At 36.2% G+C, this 21,713-nt stretch overlaps 2 protein-coding genes across 3 annotated transcripts in view; both read right to left on the bottom strand.

The window, feature by feature from the left end:
* The window catches only part of mapk8ip1a (mitogen-activated protein kinase 8 interacting protein 1a), a 16,334-nt gene extending 13,472 nt beyond the window's left edge, over positions 1-2,862 (bottom strand). The window contains exons 1-2 of one of the 2 annotated variants that reach the window (XM_052598482.1): positions 2,847-2,862; positions 2,234-2,345 (exon numbers count right to left, since the gene is read on the bottom strand). The gene's annotated coding sequence lies outside the window, so the exon portion shown is untranslated. Of the gene's footprint in view, positions 1-2,233; positions 2,346-2,846 lie in introns of those variants that run through there. The other variant, XM_052598481.1, reaches the window with a different exon arrangement.
* Positions 2,863-5,403: 2,541 nt separating this feature from the next.
* Positions 5,404-20,231, bottom strand: LOC128014458 (cryptochrome-2). The gene is made up of 11 exons (XM_052598046.1): positions 19,883-20,231; positions 17,825-17,933; positions 15,731-15,873; positions 10,913-11,186; positions 10,562-10,702; positions 9,690-10,001; positions 9,460-9,611; positions 8,878-9,080; positions 7,995-8,078; positions 7,486-7,733; positions 5,404-6,451 (listed from the first exon to the last, which is right to left on the bottom strand). The coding sequence occupies exons 1-10, from the start codon at positions 20,038-20,040 to the stop codon at positions 7,504-7,506; spliced, it is 1,806 nt and encodes a 601-aa protein (XP_052454006.1). The 5' UTR covers positions 20,041-20,231; the 3' UTR covers positions 5,404-6,451; positions 7,486-7,503.
* Positions 20,232-21,713: the final 1,482 nt, after the last annotated feature.

A 21,713-nucleotide genomic window follows, 5' to 3' on the forward strand; every position in this document is an offset into this window, starting at 1 on the left:
TCTTGCCATAAACACCATGTCATTGTTTATCACATTAAACATTACATTATAAGGCTGGGAAATCAAAAATGAAGGATTTTAGATATAAGATAATGATATCCATGCTAAACAGTTAGATGTTATTGAACGTTTTATAAATTCTGTCAAAGCCAATTACGCTGAACCTCTTTGTCTTTCAACACATTTTCTTATAATGCTAATCATTGCATTATAAGGGTATGTGAAATGTTAAAAGAGGTATTTTTATTTTAGTCAGATATAAAAATCAAGACATGCTTAACTGCCTGCTTGTCTTGAACTTCTGATGCTAATTATCACAAAAATAAGTTGTGAAATCATAAATGAGAGACTTTTTAGTTGTCAATGATCAAGCTGAACCATTGGATGTCACTGAATATAACTTCTCTCTTTGTCAAAGCCAATTATGCTATGCAATGCTAACTTAATTACCTATATATACAGCTTTCTTTAGCATAAACTCTTATGTTATGATGCTAATAGTCACGTAAAAATGTTGTGAAATCATAAACTAGGGATTTTTGTTCAATCACACTGTCCAATTGTGCTTTATTGCCTTAAAATGCACCTTTTCTATGCATAAACATTTATGCTATGATAATAACTATTGCATAAAAAGATGCTGTGAAATCATAAATGAGGGTTTTTAAGTTTAAGTTGTGAAATGATGATATCCATGATAAACAGTCTAATGCGATTGGCATTAACACAATTTATAACATTCAGTTACGCTTAACGCTTACAGATTGATGTCTGTAAACAGTTTTTCATAACATGAAAATGTATGTTAGCATGTGCATGATAAAAAAAAAAAAAAGGCTGAGAAATTATGAGGGATTTTGCTCGTTTAAATGCTTAGACGATGACATCCAAGATAAAAAGATGTGATTGACTTTGACATCTCCCCTCAGTGTTCATGTCTAATGCTAAATGACTGCTATGCTAACTGGTGTGACCTCACTCACTCATAGTCATATGAATACTGATATACTCAATCTCTACATATATTTGAACTGTGATACATGGAAACGGAGGATGTGCCTTTGACCTAGAAATCTATTTTTGCTGTGGGGTAAACAGCTCACCAAGCTCAGCACCGTCAGATGATTCCTCATTCAGCTCCAGACTGTGTCTCATGGAAAGATAAGTGACTGTTTGGTTTTAGGGTGGAGATATGGTATATATAAACCACACAAACGTTTTACTTTGTGATGGGGAGCGCCCATTGATGGCTGCTGTTTTTGAATTAAGATAACTGTGATTACTTTACTAACGGTAATTATACTCTTGAAATACATTTTAATTAAGGGAGGACACAAGGGAGGTTAAAAATGGAAGGCGTAGATCATGCAAAAGTTAACGTTTTGGTCATTATTTACTCACCATCATAGTTTTAAACCTGTTTGACATTGTTTTGATCATAAAAGGAAATGTTTTGCAGAATGTCCAAGCTGCTCTTTTATACACACTGAGAGCCTAACATTATCTTTTGTTTGCTACATAAAATGATTTTTCAAAAGTTAAATTAATAAATCTAATAAATCAAATGCTAAGTGTAACATTTGACTCCTGAACTAGTCGAAAGTAGTGAGCTGTACATTCATAACAGGATTTTAGCCCACTGGAGATTAGCTACAGGCTCAGAGCAGATGTTAATTAACCCACATAGGCATGTACAGGTGGTGCTTTGGCACACCTCCCAAAAATCAGAGTAAACCCTGACACCACAATACAAAATCAGCCAAATGTATGTAAATAATAAATAAAGTAGTGAAATCACCTAAATATATTGCTTAAATATACAAATATATATATATAAAAAAATATATATATATGAACTTTTTTTTTTTTTGTTAAAGATTTATTGTTGGCGATGTATACCTCTTATTTAGATAGGACAATAGGTCAACAGGAAGCAAAGTGGGTGAGAGAGCAGGGGTAGGGCCGGGACTCGAACTCGGGACACCCAAAGCACAACATTGTCAGTGTACTGCTCACAAGGCCATCAGCGCTGACTAATATATGAACTTTTAAATAACAAATATGCTCCCTTTAGAGGTACATAAGGTACATTTTGAAAAGGTAGGTACCACCCCAGTGGCAACTTTTGTATCTCTTATCTGAGAGTGTATGAAAATATATTGGTTTACCAAATTCCAGCTATGAAAACAGACTAAAGTCTATACAGTAAGTGTATTTGAGGGTACAGACTTACTTTAGAATTGAGGTCGAGCTGGCTGAGAGTGATTCCGTTCTCATCTGTGATTTCTGTCACTTCTGACAGGTCGTCATCCTCGTATTCATTCAGACTGATATCGTGGGTTAACCTGTAAAGTGCCAGCACACCCACGCAGACAGGGACACACACACTACGTCATCTCTCCACAATCATACACAGAGAGAGGGCAAGGCTCTCCTGCTCATCTGATAACTTCACAACTACTGCAATGTGGAAACTTCTAGGCCTATATTTAAAAAAAAAAAAAGTTTCTTTTAGTCATTTAATGTAATCCCGCAGGTATCAGTTGGAAATTCTGCTAACTTTTAGTTTATAATTTACATTTATTTAATAAACCTTTATATCAATTTATATTCATATACAAACAAATTTACATAAAAGAAATAAAATTACGGACTTGTTCAAATGTTACATTCAGAATTAAGTTACACGTATGGAAATCTTGTCAGAAAGCACAAGCAAAAACAAACGCTTCGGTTTAATTTTTCCTCCTAAATGCTCATTTAACACATTGTATGAACTTGTTTAATGACAGTATTATTTATTCTACCTAATGTTTAGAAATAAAGTTGTTTTTAAGCAGTCTTACCCACTATCTGCAAGCTAGCCGTTTACTGACAATCAGACTTACTAATTTCACAATACTTCCTGTTTATATACCTGCAATTGTGCAGCCGCCCACATTTCTAGATAAGATGAACAAGACAATTTAACATGATAATGAATTCGGTCAACCCAATGAACCTAGCATAACTATAAACGTCTTTTTGCACATTACAGTCGGTACTTTTGATTATGATTTAGTACCATGTAAAAGACAGCAAATGAAGCCTTATTTTAGATCAGAAACACTATATACTCATTAACTTACAAAACCTTCAGTTTTATCCATAACCCTATATCGGTTTCCTACGTGCACACCAAACTACCTATTGGACTATTTCAGAGAACACAAGCAGATCCAAGGTCAGTTAAGTGCAGCGTAAAAAGGCAGTGTAGGGGACACAGCTGCATCACTACTGTACCATTTCTCCCACTGTTCCTCCATCCAGCTGTCCCCATCCTCTCTTGAGTCCATGGCCAGGCTGAGCACCATCTGCGGGGCAGGGCGGGGTGCCACCGGACCCTTCTTGGCTGGGGGGGGCGATGGGTGGAATCGATGGAGTCGACAATTATGACACTATTTTTTATCCACCACAAGTCCAGCACTCCATACAGAAATGTCCTCCACGAGGGTCCACAGGGGGTTACATCAGCCACGGGAAGCCATAGTGGAGGTCTTCACTTCCCCTGGAAACCATCCTACTGTACACCCCTGACACTCCTTGCTCTGCGTGTGTCCTTCAATGGAGCCATTAAAGTCAGCAGTGGATGAGTGTGGGGGAGAGAGAGAGAAAGAGAGAGAGCGAGAGACAGAGAGAGAGAGAAAGAGAGAGAGAGGCTAAAAGAGTCTGCCACCCCAGTGATTGATGGTCCAGATCAATGCGGCTCAAGTTGCCACCTCCACACAAGTGCAGGCTTGTTCGGCGAAGAGATGCCTGCTGGGAATCGATGGCATTGATAACAGATGAAAATATCTGGAAGGCTGTCTGTGATTTGTATTGTATCATTAAAGTTCATGAGGAACTCCTCCTAAACCCCATTCATTAGATTCAGATCTCCTTGCATTTCATTAATGGAAACACAAATGTGTTATTGACAGATCCTACATGCGTCTTCTTTTATTTTACATTGTGTGGTGGGGTGATTGTAGATAACGTGTTATTGACTCGGAGGAGATCCGTTTCATTGCGGGACTCTGCAGAAGATGGAGGATGAAGAAAAAGAAACGGGCAAAGAGGCAGAGATAAGAGTCTCTCCATGGTCATTATGCTCTATAAGAGCAGACATTAGCTGACCTGGGCAGGAGCTGAGAGCTCTTCTCTCATTAGCGCAGCTCCCACAGGACGCCATTCACATCAGCTCTGCACACAGCAGCTCTATTGCATTACTACAATGCCAGTATGAGATAAACACCAGCACACTACTGGATGTTGAGCAGTTCACTCAGATGTGCACTGAAGGCACACCGTTATAAGACATATTAGAAAATCATAGATGTCATTCCTATCATTCATTCATTCATTAACAAAAAAAAAAAAAGAAAAAAAAAAGAATAATAAAAAAAAGAAATAATAATCGTAAAAAAAAAAAAATAAATAACATAAGAAAAAAAACCTTCCCAGACAGTATAATAATAATAATAATAATAATAATAATAATAATTCAAATAATAATAATAAAAGAAAGAACGGACAAACAAAAAGAATATGATAGAACACAGAACATAAAAAAACTAAAAAAAAAAAACTCAAAACACACCAAAACAGAACAATAAAACTGAAAGGTCAACAAAAAGTCCAAAACACAACACAAAGAGAGGAGAGAGAGAGAGAGAAAGAGAGAGAGAATAACAAACAGAAATAGGACAACAAATGTTAACAAGACAAAAAAACAAAACAAACAAAAAAAAGGATCAAAAGAAATAAAAACAAAACCGGACACCAAAAGGACTGGAGAAAAAAAAATACATTTTATAGAAATACAAAAAATAAAAGGCAAAAATTCTAAAATAAAATATAATACTAAATAAACAATACTCATAATAACCCAATACACTAAAGCTTTATAACCCCCCCCCCACTAAATATTTAAATGAAAATACAATTAAACACAGAAAAAAAACAGAACATGAAAGATAAAAAAAATAAAATGCTAAAAATATACATTGAAAATAAAAATAAAAAATAAATGCAAAAGCAAAAAAAAGGAAGAAATAATACATAATACTAAATCTCTTTAAAACAACAAAAAAAAAACATGCACTGGTTAGTCATAAAGAGAGACATCTGAACATAAATAAATATAATTAATTTTAATCACTTAATGCAAATGAGCAGCCCTTCAGCATTTTCATATATTTATTAAAAACACATTAGGTCCATATGTCGCCCTCTAGTGGTGCCTGAAAACTGAAACCAGACTGTACAGGAACTTGAATCACCCTGCTAGGTAGGGTGTTGTGATTGGTAGATAGGGAGTTGCTATGTCTGTAAAACAAAGGGTGTTGAATGAATTACAAAGTTTTCAGATCAAAGAAAAACAAATAGCTTCAAGAAATTTATTTGATATATTGTAATCTACACTGAAACATTGTAGATGCAATTTATTGCGGAAACATTGTCTCTTGACAGAAACATGCAGTGAAAAGGCTTCAATAAATTACTGCCAACAAACAGAACAGCTTAACAATCCCGCAGCCTTTTAATGAAAATAAACTCTTTTATACAATACAAAAAAAGAAAGAAAAGGGACAAAAATAAATAAATACAGCTGTTCTACATTATCAGAGAGAACATCTTAAACTGTTCAATTATCACAAATGCACACATTAGTGGAATGTATAATTAATCCTTGTCGCCTGTTAGAAAATGGTAAATAAATCAAGCTTATTGAATTATTAACCTGGGATTGGATACAGTTTAATTCTGAAAACTTTAGTGCAGCCAGTGGCAATGAAATTTTTGCATTCGGAGTTACATACATAAAGCATATATTTATGGGGATAAATGACCAAACCAAGAAACCGAAGAAGTAAAATTCTTCATTGCTTGTAGCTTGCTAGCAATTGTAATTGTAGAGTTCAACTACATCAGACTTCATATTCTCGAATTCACGTGGTCAGAACACTGTAGGCCATATCTTCAAATGTTCCCTCATCATTTCCATTATCAATCCATAAACCAGAGTTGCATATAATTTGGCCAAGAATACTTCTATAAGCAACACTTGTTATCCTAAAACTTCACTGGCGGCAGCAACATCCATTAGATCTCTGTCAGATCGCAATATCAGGAGAGCTACACATTTGAAACAGATCTGTATCTTCATACAGTAATGTTTAGTTTAGCAAGTCAAAACTGGAACAAAAGCAGCTTTTTTGTTATTGATGTTTGACAAACCATCCCTGGATTTGTCGCACGCATTGACGGAACTGCGTTAATTCTTTTGTTATTTTTTAGTAATGCCGTTTCTGTTCTTCTGCAAAAGGTGGCGCTATTTGCACACTTTTCTTCTGTTGTTTCTGTCCATGGATGGTTCAGCGAGGTGGACTCCGCAGACTTCCTTGGATATGGGACCGCAAACAGACTCAACCTGAAGAGGGCAGAGATATAATTCACCATCATCATCACTGTTCATTTTGATCCTCGCTGAATGTGCTTAATTCAACTGCGGGATTCAGCAAAAATAGATTGATGAAGAAAAAAAGCTGGTTCATGAAGCTGCTCCCACACAAAGTTCCATGCTATAAAAGATGAAGTGCTATGCAGGCCATTTAAGACAACATTGGTTTATTAGATGGCAATGCTGACCTAAAATGTTTGCCCTCTCTGTCCACCGTTCCGATATATAAGCCCTCGAATACATCAAATATTACCCTTTTTAGACAGTTTTTGAAGTAAAGGGTAAATAAAATGGTATACAAAATTATTGAAACAACCAGTTCTTTATTTACCCTGAAAACAATTACCCACTCAATGAAAGGCGATGAGTTTGCATCTATATGCATAAATTTTAACTGTGCTTTTCAATTTGTTGATAATTAGAAACTAGAATATTATATTTAAAATAAAATAGTGTACAGTGTAAAGAAATACTCTTTGAGAGAAGCAGTCTTTATCGGCGGAAGTTAAAAGCAGCTGGTAAGTGTATTTACTCGTCTCATTAGTGTTTAGCGCAGTTGTCTTTGCTAGGTAAGGCTTGTTTTGTTCACTGTGTGAGATGTGCTGATACTGCGTTTGGTCTCGTTCTGTATCGTGTATCTTGTCAGGGTCTGTGCTTGCTTGGCCATTTGTTGTGGAAAAAATAAGGAAAGTGTGTCCAGCTGAATTAATTTAGTGTTTTGTAAGACTGCTATAAAAAAAAAAAGCATAGTTTACCATGGCAGCCGCTGATTACTGATAAACTACTGTTGTTTGATTGTATTATTTGTATTAATTTTAGTTAAATTTTAGTTTTCATTCAGGCTATCAATTTTTACCTATCATGTGTTCCTGGGGAAACCTTGCACTTGATATCACAATGCGATACCAATTGAGCTACAGGAACACTAATTAAATACATGCTTTATAATTTCACAACATATTAGAAGTGATTCGTAAAAATAATGTTTAGTTTTTTTTTTTTACTCTGTCTGGTAGCTGTGGTCACTGCTTGTCATCAGTCTTCTGCTCAAATCCTTTGGCTTGGTTGGTGTGCTTGACTTTTGAATTCTGTTGGCTTGGGAGCCCAGAGGGTCGGCCCCTTTTCCTCTGGGAGTGGGCCCCGGGGAAAGCTGCTGTCGGGCTTGAGTTGGGGGTGAAGGGCTCCGAGTTGGGTGAGGTTGATGGTGCAGGGGTGGGCTGGTGTGGTGATGAGGTGGGAGTGGACGCTTGACCTGCAGAAAACATGATGGTGCTTTAGTACATCCTGACTAGAAAATAAATATTGGTTTGGTTTTAGGGGTGAAGGGAAGATTAGTTATTAACAATAAGGGTGAAGTCTGCTTTATGCATTTATTTTCTTTAGCATTGTAAAACTTAGTTTTGTGAGATCAGTGTAGTTACATTATACTTAACATATAAACAAAGCATAGCTAAGAAATCTGAAAGCTGCACGGTGAATCCTGTTAGTATGAGGGATGATTGATGTGTCTCACCGGCAGTGCTGCTGCTGGCCTGAGAGTCATCCGACATGGGAGGCTCCGCCTCTTCCTGGATTGTAGGGACTGAGGCGAGCAAACCTGCAGAGAAAAGAGAGAAACAGCTTTGTTGCAATATTTTTCCAAGTCAATCAAGTTGTCATCTGCATACAACTGCATAAATATACTGATCGCATTACAAATAACCATTATCTCTTTGATGGACTGGGTTGTAAATTTACTGACATTATCGGTTAGTAAAATTCTGCAACTATTGATCTTTTTTAGGACACATTGAAACATTGTGTAGCAAGACCTCTTTTAGCAATGCAATGTTATTTAATATTATTCTAAAAACTGCAATCAATGCAACATATGGTTTGTTGCATTTATCAAGCCTCTAAGAATTACTCACAAGAACACTGCTAAGAATTTACCTAAGTGTAAAAAAATTCTCAAAGCTGCGCTTAAAAGTTAGTTATCAAGCATCTCATTTGTAATATAAGCGAAGTGTAGTTTTTCACTTATTACATCATTTGCAATCAATTTTAAGCTATTACAGCCTCTGCACATGTAATATTTTCCATTCTGTGTAAGCAAGTATGATCACTTCTCAGTGCAGTCTAACTCCAAACTATCTACGATCTCCATCTAGGTCAAAAACAAACTGCATCATTACAGTACTTAGAGCTAATGGGTCAAAGAAATTTAGTGAGAAATGACTGTAAATTACTGTACTGTAAATTACTGCAAATGCTTAAATAACCCTTTATACAAGCACTCACTATCAACAGAAGGGTCTGTTAGTTGGTGACAAAATGCAGTAATTTCCCATTTCCTCCATAAGAGGGCTGTAATAAACCTTATGTCATGATGGATGGGTACACTGTGAGTTACTCACTAAGGCCTCTGTAGTGTGACAGCTGCTGGTAAACTTGCTTCATCCGTTCGATGTTGAGCCGGCTGTTCTCGGCATGGTTGATCATAGGTTTAGGATAGTCCACACCCACAATGCAGTTGGCCGCTTTCTGCACTGATTCTGGAGCGTTCCATGGCTCAAAGATGTAGCGGTTAGGATAGTCTTTTAACTTCGGGATGTACCTCCTGTAAGTGAGAATATAAGAGTTTTATAACAGATGATTGCTAAATAAATAAATAAATAATTACTTGCATTTTTTATTTGAAATTACTATAACAGTATTAAAGGCATTTCATAATTTTTTTATAATCTGTTATGACATCTTGTGTGCACCACAACTTGATGCAGCGTGTTTTTTTCCCAAGGTTTTCTTCTGATATTCCTAATTTAGCAGTCTCCACAATGTTACAGCAGCTCTTTTGAATATGCACAGTGGAAAGGCCTGAACCTTTGGCGGTTTACATAAGCCTTTATGCAACACAAATCTACGAGACTCTCAAAATATATAACACCAGCCAGTGATGTAAGACATGCTTAGGTGTGGTTAAGGCCTGGTCTGAGTACCTAATGTAGTCTCCACTGGGATCCGTCCTGCGGCCGAAGCCCACAGGACAGTAACAGTGGAAAAACTGCTGGAAAAATGCACTGCAAGATAGCCACATCCAGCTGCCCGCATTCACGCTCCAGTCTGCATCCAACAACAACTCTTCAAACACCTGTGAGAAAGAGCAAGATTAAGAGAGGAAAAATGAATAAAAAAAGGGAAGAAGGTGAAGTTGTGCCATCTTAATTACTTTCATTCCGCTTTCCCAGCTGATCCACAGGTCTCCACGAGTGAGGAAACAGGCTACGGCATGTCTGGCCAGGTGGTGGATCCAGCCTTCCTGTCTTAGCTGGGTCATGATGGCATCAATCCAAGGGAACCCTGTCCGACCTTCTGCCCATTTAGCCAGTGCCTCAGGATTGTGATCCCAGGGGATCTGCACGCAGATGGGGTTTCCCTCCATATGGTCAAAGTTGGGGTTGTTGGTGCCCGCCGTGTAGAAAAACTCTCGCCACAGCAGCTGGCCGAAGAGCGAGAGGGGTGGACTGGAGCTTCTTCGCAGCTGGACAAGTTCAAGAGGTCATGAAAACAGTCACAAAACATTCTTTTTACTATGCTGTGGCAGTTATACACAATCTCTTTTATAACAATACATCCATATTCCGGTAATTCATTCTCATACAACAGCAAATTTTCATTCTCTTCTACAAAACTAACATATGAACTATCTACCTATCATGCTTTTTTATGACTACTGAAGTTTCCATGTATTCATTTGCATCATTATCTAGATTCTAGACCAACTTAATCATTTTAATTAGTTTTGTAAATAAATTCATATTTGTATACTTGATCTCCTCAACTACTTTCAAGCATTCCAATATCAACTGCTAGATCAAAAAGACATTTAAGTCAAGTGTGTCCATAACTTTGGCTAGTAGTGTATATATCACTTTTTTGTGGTGTCCCCCATGGGTTGATTCTGGGACCCATTATTATTCAACACAAATGCATCTACTGGAAAGGGTAAATATTTGATTTGAACATCAACTTTCATAATTTCTATACTGGTTACCCTTGAATATTAATTACAAACAATGCCATAAAATAACAATGACTTACCTTCATATAAAGTTCCCACAGATTGTAGTAAAACACGCGACATGACAGACAGCCGAATCGTAGATATGGACTAAGTCCAGTTGGGCTTGCGAACAGTGATTGGGCGGTTATTCTAGGCCTCTCGAAATTTGCTACCCAGGCCTGCATCAAAATAAATATAAAAATCAAATTAAATAAAATATAAAAAATTATAAAAATGTAAAAGACCTATTTTTTACAGGTGTAACCATCATTCATTACTATTTTCTATAAATTTAAAAATACAACTGAATTTTAGTAAATAATTGAGAAGTCAACAGAATTAAGAAGTCAATAGTCATAATTAAAATGTATAACTTCACCATGTCTCACCTTTCTGTCTAAGTGTTTATTTAATCTTTCCAAAGCTTCTGTCTCACCACCCTTCCATACATGTGAGCTGTCACCATGTGTCTTAAAACCCAGCTCCTCGAGAGAGGGTACGCCATAACGTTCATCATGATTTTCTGAGATCTTTGTCTGACACCTGGCCATCTGTTCTTGACTGATAGTTGGCAATGGTTTCCTAGGAAGTTCGAGTCTGTTCACAATGGCTTGAAATCTCTTGAAAGTGAGAGGGGGGCTGTGGTTGTTCATTTCTATGATCCTGAGAGAAAAACAAAAACACGTTTCAGATTACACTGCCTAAAAGCAGCTATTTCCACTCCAAGGTTGAATATTAATAGAACTCAGAAGGAGAAATGTCTGCTTTAAACCAGTTTGGTTTGATCTTGTCGACCGATTGTGTTCAGAGTGTTTTAGTGTAGATAATAAATAATTTTCAAAAGGCATCAAGTTCATTTCCGGTAAAAGTTTGAGCGAATTGATAGAGCTGTCAGAGACCCAATATGTTTTATGTATGTGGATCAAACAACAACAACATTTAGTAAATAATACCTGCATTTTATTCAAGGGCATGAACATACATTACACTACTGTTAGAATATATGGGGCCAATAAGAATCCTGAAATACATTTTATAATATATATATATATATATATATTTTTTTTTTTATCAGATAAATGCAGCCTTGTTTGGGTATAAAAGACTTACAAAAATCACCAACTTTTAAACGGTAGTGTAAATTAAATAAACTATTTATTTAATTATTAAAAGTTAAATATTAGCCTATGTGGTGGAATCAGTAGGCTACAAATCTGAACTACGAAAAAAAAAAAAAACCTTGTTGCTCTGATTGACATCAATACAAACTTGTTTGATTATAGGACACTTCTGAAACATTCTATTACAACTTTCTGTTTCAAATAACCTGAGGTTTCCTGGTAAAAAGCCCAATTTTTTTCTCAAAGAAACAAGGTCATTAAAGTAAAGTCATATTCGATAAGCTAGGAAAGTAGTTAGGGAAAGTTGACATATTTCCCCACATTCTCCAAATGCAAGCACACATGCTTGTCTGCGGCTGAGAGACTCAAAGAGAGGAACTAATAGTCTCAGTGGCTCCTCTAAGAGAGAAACAGCTTTAACACATTAACAGCCTGTCCCTTATTTATAATTCTGATCTTATACAACTCCTGACTATATCCGTCAGGGATGGAGCCCCTGCCATTGGCTGGTTTTCTTGGCACGGTGCGGAATCAGGGGCACCCGCGTGCTTGTTAGGAAAAGCCTGGTGCTCGGCTCGCACATGTTTGCAGTGGTGACTTGCATGCTGAGCTATTTCACCCTCCCACCCACAGCACATGTTTCACAGTGTGACCGCCAGAGCCGCTTTCCACCATCAGATGGCAACAGCGAGTCTCATATCATCCAGGAGAGCGACGGACGTCATATGCACACCCGCACATGCATTCACACACGCTTATGCTTGCAAGCTCATTCTCTTCCCCTATGAATGAGACGTAAAGTCTGGGCGTATCACCAACATCCATCCTATTTATGTAACCTATGCAAAAGGCCACTTGTTTTACATTACACGTCAGGAGTAGTGGTATCTGCAAGACGATCTGAGAAGGGCAGAGTCATTCTCTCCTGTTTGGTAATACTCTCAGGAAAGACATGAGATGGAGAATGCGAGTTGCACACAAACAAAAGTGCAAGCCTGGGTCACGGTACTGCATTGTTCATTGTTATGTCACATTATGCTAAAAGTGCTGGCAAAGTTTACGGAGGAATCTAGTCAATGATTAGGGAATGTTGCCCTATGACTGCACTAACAAGGAGGTTTTTCTCTCTGGCCCACTAATTCAGATTTGTACCTGCCCTACTGACAACTTTTGTTTCCCTAATATAATTTTTTGTTGTTGTAAACTTTGTTAGGAAATTGTATCAGTTTTTATATTTCATTAGTGTTAAAGGTTTTTCTGAACAATTTGCCAAAAAAAAACAAACAAAAAAAAACCATACAATTTCAAAAAAATATAAAATATATGCATAATTAATTTTTATATTAACATTTTGTATTACATTTACAACTTGAAATTTTTCAGATATTACAAATGTTATAAAATATATAAGTATAAATAATACTATTATATATTTACATGACATTTACACAAACAAGTTACCAACTATAAATTTCTAGCTATATAATAGTTGGAAATAATACTACTATGTAACTCCGTGAAATCTATACATTTTATAAAAACAGGTTTTTATATTAATAAATTACTTATACTTTACTTATAACCTCACAAGTAAGGATGTCAATCAGACACATGACCATGATTGAGATTGGTTTCCACTGATAGTAAAAAAAAAAGTTAAATGAGCAAACCAAAAGATTTATGCATATTTCAGTAATAATATCAATACAGAAAAAAGAGCCAACAGCACACGCAATGTGTTGCCTACCTTGCCTGATGGGCGAAAGGTGCATGAGTAATGAACAAAATATAATGATCAAATAATAACTGCCATATCAGGAAGTGGTAATGAATTTTAGATTAGTTTCTCTAATAATGCTTATATAACGCCTGGTCATTAACTGTCTAAATTGGCATGCAAAGGAGAAAATGAGAAACATGGGCGCCGTGTCAAACCCATTGCCACATTTATCTCAAAAGAATGAAAATGTATTCTCTATGAAGACAATTGAGTTTGGAGTGTCATGTGATAGTGTCTCTCAATGTTCGATGAGAGCACTCATTTAGCTACACTTGTGGGGGACACATTTCTGAAAATGTGATGTGGTAAAATAATAAATTGGTAATTCTAAATATAACAATATTTTTAAATACTGTAGTCTTAAGTTATCAGAACTCAGAATGCTTTAAGAATGTAATTATGCACCAAAATTAAATGCATATTAAAGAGGGCGATAAAACTATACACCAAATAAATCACTGTAAAATGTCTGTATATGTTTTGTGACATTGACATCAATGTAATCTCACCATGTCTCTGCTGATTCCTGATTTATGTAAACTACTGTTCAAAATCATATTTTTATTTTTTAAAGAAATTAATATCAAAACTGATGAAGACATTTATAATGTTAACAAAGATTCCTATTCTAAATACATTATGTTATTTTGAACTTTCTATTCATCTAATAATCCTGAACAAAACATATTAGTTTCCACAAGAATATTAATCAGCACAACGATTTTTTAACATCGATAATAATAATAAATGTTTCTTGAGCATCAAATCAGCTTATCAAAACGATTTCTGAAGGAACGTGTGACACCGAAGACTGGAGTAATTATGCTGAAAATTCAGATTTGCCATCACAGGAATATATATAATAAATATAATTGTTTTAATTTGTAATAATATATCACAAAATTAAAATGTTACTGTATTTTTGATCAAACAAATGCAGCATTGGAGAGCATAAGAGACTTCTTTCAAAATTATTTCAAACAGTACTGACTAGGGCTGCACAATATTGGGAAAAAAATTTAATTGTGATATTTTATTTTTCTGCGATATATATTGCGATACGAAATCTAATTTTTTCTTACAAACAAAAATAGGGTGAGCACACTTACATTCTCATTTTAAATGATTTAAACATCAGAGTATTTTTTAAATTAGAGTAAATGATTTGTTTGTAACTTTAGGATATGGTTTGAATTGTTAACATATTAACTAACATGAACTTACCACGAGCAATACTTTTGTTACTTTGTTTATCTTAGTTTATTAAAACACAGCTGTTCATTGTTTGGTAATTTTACTTCACAGTGCATTGACTATGTTAACAAATACTGTACAACTTTTGATTTCAACAATGAAGACTATAGCCTAAATGTTGAAATTAACAAAGTTGTAGAAGTGTAGTTTAGTAATAATAAATGTTAAATAATGTAGTTAATTAGTTTAATAAATAGAACATTATTTTAAAGTGTTACAGATTTTTTTATACACCAATTCAGACGTCTCGTGAGTTCAGTGTTGGACAGGTCAGATGTTTAAACCATTCATTAAATTGAATCAGTTCAAAGGAATCATTAGTTCAATCAGAATCAGACGTGTACGGCATGCATTGGCAGTTTAGGATATCGCAAGATTTGACAACACAGAAAACATTTCATCACTGGATATGTTTTTTTTTTCTTCGACACCGTCGTGTCAATTCATTTTGATTAATATGTGCGAGGGAGAGAGAGCAAGACAGCGCTCGTGTTGTTTGAAGACGGTGAAGGTGAGCACGCTCTCTCTCTCTCTGCTCGTTCTTAAATGTGCCCTGTTAAACTGACAGGACTTAAAAACACATGCAAATGATAAACTTTCACTCCATGATGGTTAAACTGTTCAATTAATCCGCGAATAACATTCGTCAAGGGCCGGGGAGCAGCTGGCACGTACAGTTAATGAATAACGGATCAACTACGACAGCCTACACTGCACATCCTGCGATGTGACAATCGCGGATTCGTACAACACGATATCGATGCTTAAACGTCACGTGCAGCTGACCCCAAATGGTAGCTTACAATGATAAAAAAATCTCTTAAAATACTTATGAATGGTCATGACTAGTAAAACAAGCTTATAAAAATATTGTTAATACATTACCTGTCAAATATTGACATGCTTGAGTTAACGTTGTACAGACAGTTTTATAGACAAATAAACTGCACCTATAAATTAATTTCTCTACAAAATCTTAGAAACTTTTATTGCATCTGTGAGTGTGTGTGTGAATTTTCCATGAGCCATGTGTGTGAGTTCAATTCACCCACCTGTCTGGATTGTAGAGTGTGTGAGTGTTTCGTACCGCGGTTTCCACACCGTATTCCTGCGCCATTTTAATGATGGCTGCATCTCTTTCTTTGCCATACGGCTCAGAGTCGTATTCAAATGTGAGACGTGTGACATTCCACTCCTGAAAGAGACGAGAGATCAGATATATGTTAAAGAATGAAACAAATATTAAAACTAACTAGAACAACTTTACCCCTTATTTCTGACCATGTAAAAAACAATACATAAAAAAAAATTGTTACATAAAAATGAAAGCAAATTCTTGGGGGTTATCATCATTTACAAACTGCTGCTTCTGACAGCAAGCACATCTGGTGATATGGTAATTTAGTGATATATTACCAAAAAAGGCCCGAAAAGGAAAATTACTAAATTACTACCATTACTAATCGACACAAACAACGAACGCTGTGCCCCTGTTCAGAAGAAGTGCACTGTAGGCGGACTCTGTGACTTCTTGGTTATACAAGTGCACTTTGAAGGGCTGGTGTGCTGGTGCCCTCACCGCTTGCATAAACAGCACTATTAACCTGCCAAAGGGTTCGTACAAGCCACTTGTCTGATGCATTTGCCCTGCTTGAGAGAGAGAAGACTGCTCCGAGCCTCCGACTGGATGAAAATGAGATCTTTTGTAAGAAACTACTCTAAAAACGCTGGTGTAAATCGTTTAGGAGTCAGGACTCAGATGTTTAGCTGAATACGAAATTACTGGAGAAAAGCAGAACTTCAATCATCTGAGACTTGAAGATTTTATTCACTTCCATTACATTGATTTGTGAAATTGGATTTTAACACTAAACGGAGTTAAAAAAAAACAATTAAACTGATCAATATGACTGTAAAAATCTAAATATTTATAAATGCTATTCTTTCAAGCTTTCTATTCACCAATGAATCCGGAAACAACATCCTTGTGAAACAACACAAGGTTTGTCATCCTCCATAGAGACAATCTCTAAACATTTTGTGATTAATTATTCTTTTCATTATAGAACAAAAACTACTTAAGCTACAATTTCCACCAAACATCATCCTTGTCAGACTACATGCTTTGTCCAGTGCCGAATGGGCAACATTGGAAGCTGAACATCATTATGATGAATCTACTACCTTGGAGATGTTTCTTCCTCTGATACGGTGTTGGACCAGCGATCACAACACCCACAGCTTCCTCTACACTAGTCTTCCCAGCAGACCACACCTCACCTCTCTGTGAATATTATGGAACCATAGAAACCAGCACATGCGTTCAGATCAGGATTGCCAGGTTTTCAAAATAAAACCTGCCCAATTGCTTCTTAAAACTAGCCCAACCCCATTTCGTTCCGGGCACTAAAATACACCTTTTTTGGTAAGGTTCCCTCGGTAAAATTATAATTTTTTAACCCTGATCTGAACGCACGTGCTGGAGATATACTACTAATCACAGGAGCACCTTTACTGATGAGATGCATGTGAAAATCACATTAAATTTGTTGCACAGCCCTACAACTGACGATAACTGACCACTAACATCACTGTTGATGCATTAAAAATGAGCTAATGTTAAAATAAGCTCAGTTAAATCCACTAACCATAGTAAACACATGAACATACCGAAAAACTAGGGCTGCATGATAAATCGCATGCGATATTTAATGCAGATCTTTTCAGTAAAGCCATGAGGGGTAAATCTCTACACATGCCTGATTTAACATGGAGCAGCATTAACTACACAGAGCCAGTGTTCACTGACAAGCTGCGCTAAACCAAATAAAAAAAATTATTTTGCACGTTTTGTGCAGCTTGTAAGTGAACAACGGCTCTGTGTAGTTAATGCTGCTCCATGTGAAATCAGGCATGTGTAGAGTTTTTCAGCTGATTACAGAACCAGCTTTATTGACAAGATGCGCATTAAATATCGCATGCGATTTATCGTGCAGCCCTACGAAAAACTCAGCATTGCTTTGTTCACCAGTATATACTCGGACCTGATAGAAAGTCTCCATGCTTCAAGTTGACAGACATAATGGTTTAGATTTTAAGAAGCCAAAGTGAGACTACAAGACAAATATCCTGAGAGAAATACAGACCTTGAAGAGTCTCGGGAAGACATCCGTTGGCTGTCCTCGCACCACAAAAAGCCTTGAATTCAGTTTCCTCAAACTTGTGTCCAAATCTTCTAACGATTCCAGTAAAAATCTGCCAGAGAGAAGATGTCAAAAGTTATATATACAAAAGTTAATATCAATATTTCATGATCTTGTAAGTAGTGCTTAATTTTTAAGTTATTACAATCTAGCAAGAGTTACCTATAGTTATTTCTCATTAAGGAAGTGTTATATATTTTTTATATGTATTATTTTATAATTATGTATATTTTTTTCTGTCAACATACAAGATGAAATCAACTCGTCTCGGTTATCATCTTCAGAGACGTTCAGTCAGTGTACTGTTTGAGTGCATGAATTACTCCGGGATATTGGTTTGTTTGAACTCAGAGGGAGTGTCAGCCACATTAAAAAAGTTAACATCTTAAGTCATTTGTGGATTAATGCGTATTAGAGATGCGAACCGTTTAAAACGATTCAGTTCGATTTGGTGAACTGAATGATTCGTTCGCGAACCGGATATCCAGCTGCTTTGATTTGAACTCTTTCTCACAACAGACACGGAAGAGAAAACAATGCTGAATAAAGTCGTCGTTTTTGCCATTTTTGGACCAAAATGTATTTTTGATGCTTCAAAAAATTCTAACTGACCCTCTGATGTCACATGGACTACTGTGATGATGTTTTTCTTACCTTTCTGGACATGGACAGTATACCGTACACACAGCTTCAATGGAGGGACTGAGAGCTCTCGGACTAAATCTAAAATATCTAAAACTGTGTTCCGAAGATAAATGGAGGTCTTATATGTTTGGAACAGCATAAGGGTGAGTTATTAATGACATAATTTTCATTTTTGGATGAACTAACCCTTTAAGGACACTTTGCGATTGTACATACATTTTAATAAAGATTTGAAAGACCTTTTTAGGACACAAACGATTTGGTGCTTTTAACGAGATGGTTAAGTGAATGATTCAAATGATTCATTTATAAAACACTGACTGCCACCTACTGGAGTTTCTGAAAGAGTAATTGAACAAACCCTGTTGAATTGATTCAGAAGATTCGAGTCATTGGGATGAATCAAACCCCCTAGAAAGAATCTTTTAACTAAAAAGTATTTTATAAACTCTTATTGTCTGATTCAGCATGAACCAGGTTTAAAGCAATAAACTTATACAAGTTTGTTTTCATAATTACATAAACAGAAATTTATGTTTACAGACTCAAACTTATCGTCAATAAAAAGATTCAAAAGTCTGAAGGCGTTTTGACAGGTTATACGACAATGCTCTGGTATGCATTCCATTCAAATATTTTTAGCACTGGGTCATTCATTCATTCATTCATTCATTCATTCATTCACAGAATTCATCTCGCATCATGCTTAGTAGACAACACACGCGAACATCACGTGACTCGCGAGATTGACTTTAGAATATTTTTACGCGTAGCCTACGTTTTTATAAATTCTGTCTCCAGACTGCGTGCGTTTGACTTCACCGACACAAATGACGCAATAATGAAATTGGTAATTTTAGCTGTTACATAAAATCAAAGTGGGCGTGAGCAAACAGACTAGCCCATTAGCTTCCATATATCTCAATGGTCTGAGCGCTGTAACAACAATTGTACACATTTCATGCAATTAACAATTCATTCATTCAGCGCGTTTAAAACAAATAGAAATAACATACATTGGACTTCTAAATGAAGTGCGAGCTGACTTGTAAAGTTCGTCCACCTGCTGTAAACAGCAGTCGGGCCCCTGACGCGAGTCAATATTTTACGCTGTTTATAACATATGTGGGAAATAAAAAAGTAAGAATATTATTTTTGTGCTTAAAAAAAGATATCTGCACAAGTATTACCAGCTACATGCACACAGAGTCGGCATGTGTCAGGGCTAAAACATAGTGGCTGAGCAAAAGAGCTGCGTAGTTACGAGCCATCTACACTTCACAATTAACAGTTACACCAAACTTCCCAACGTACCCCTGTTCATATAAATATATAACTATAACAAAAGGCACGAACCTCCATCTGTTAACTCCCACGTTGGCCGAGCCTGCAAACCACGGGTCCAAAATATAAACACACCGTACAGTCTCCGCGCCGTTGAGGGCTTCCTGCAAAGCAGGATTATCATGAAGCCTCAGCCCTTTGCGAAACCAATGTACGGAATTCACCACCATAGTTGCTTTTTATTCCATCCTAAAGGTTGAGTGAAGTCGTTGGTGGTCCAAAAGCGTAAACAATCCCCGGTTTCAGCCGTCCAGGAGCCACATTACGCCTCTGTGAAGTTTGAGATGAAGAGCAGCCGCTGTAGACGCTCTCGTCTCTTCCATTGGGCAGCACAATGACACGTGTACGGTTCACCGGAAAGAGTGACTCGGGTTTACAAACCGCTTTTGGTCCAGCCCCACGGTGGAAGTCCAGCCCCGTCACGTTTCTCTGCTGTGTTGTTCGCCGTGTTTGTGGGAAACAATCGCCAAATTATGACATCAGGATCATGCAACTGGTAAAACACGCAAGGCGCGCGCATACACGTGCTCTTGGTTATAGACGGTCAGTCTTTGTTAAATATATGCACATAAGTATAACACGAGAGGACATGACGGAAATGGAAAATATATGTATCATGGATCCCATTTTTGGATACCTGTTAAGTCTGTCTACATGTTTTATAAGCATAAACTGAAGAAACGCACTTAATGTGTTTACAATTAAGTGGTGTTTAGCGCCCCCTCGTGATAGTTCTTCGCATAGCTGAGTGCTCAGGTAAAACAAAGTTCAGATTAGGGTCAATTAACTTTTAAGTCTTTAGTGGCTGACAGGTCAAGTTTGCCTCACACATCCATGGCTCAGTGCTTTAAGCCATCTGACTGTTTTTATTAAATTTTTTATAATATGGATAAAAGTTGTTTATCAATAGTGTATCAATGTAATCTATACCAAGTTCAAGTTGAGCTTTATTGTCATTCTGTTACGTGTGTGGACATACAGTGGAACGAAATGTTGTGCCTCACAGGACCGCTGTGCTACATAAATACAGACATACAACAATGAAGTAAAACTGTATAAACCCATACACAACTAACCTAGTAACAGATTTTGACTATAAATATACTATATATAAAAGTTTACCTATACCTAGCTAAAAAATACAGACTATACAAATGCTTCACATAATACTATACCTATACACAACTAACATACTGACAGATTTTGACTTTAAATACTTTATATAAATGTCTACCTATACATAAACAAACAAACAAAAAAATGCAAATGCGACACATAAACACTGCCTGTACACAACTTACTGACAGATTTTGAATATGAATATACAGTATATAAATGTTTACCTAAACATAGACCGAAAAATAAACATATATAGACTATATGAATGCTTCACATAATACTTTAGTATAATAAATAATTACTGTTGTTATTATTGTTGTTGTAATATAATACAATCTTTTTCTTGTTTTTGTTGCTGTTAGTAGTACTAAACATAATAATACTGTATAATTCATATATTTATTTATAATGCATATAAGTGTCCATCAGTGGTTTTCAAACCTGCCCTGGAGTACCCCCGGCCCTGCACATTTTCTATGTCTCCCTTATCTATCACAACTGTTTCAACTCATCAGCTCATTAGTATTATACAATATTATTATTGGTGGTAGTGTTGTTAGTACTAATCATAATATAATTGTGTAATAATTCAAATATGTATAGAATTTATAAATATATTATTGTGTCAACAGTGTAACAATTGAATCTACACTGTAATATAATACATCATTATTATTACTGTTGTTGTTGTTAGAAGTAGTAGTAATTGTTATAATATGAATTC

Source organism: Carassius gibelio, chromosome B25 (genome assembly GCF_023724105.1).
Source record: "Carassius gibelio isolate Cgi1373 ecotype wild population from Czech Republic chromosome B25, carGib1.2-hapl.c, whole genome shotgun sequence".
Taxonomy (NCBI): Eukaryota; Metazoa; Chordata; class Actinopteri; order Cypriniformes; family Cyprinidae; genus Carassius; species Carassius gibelio.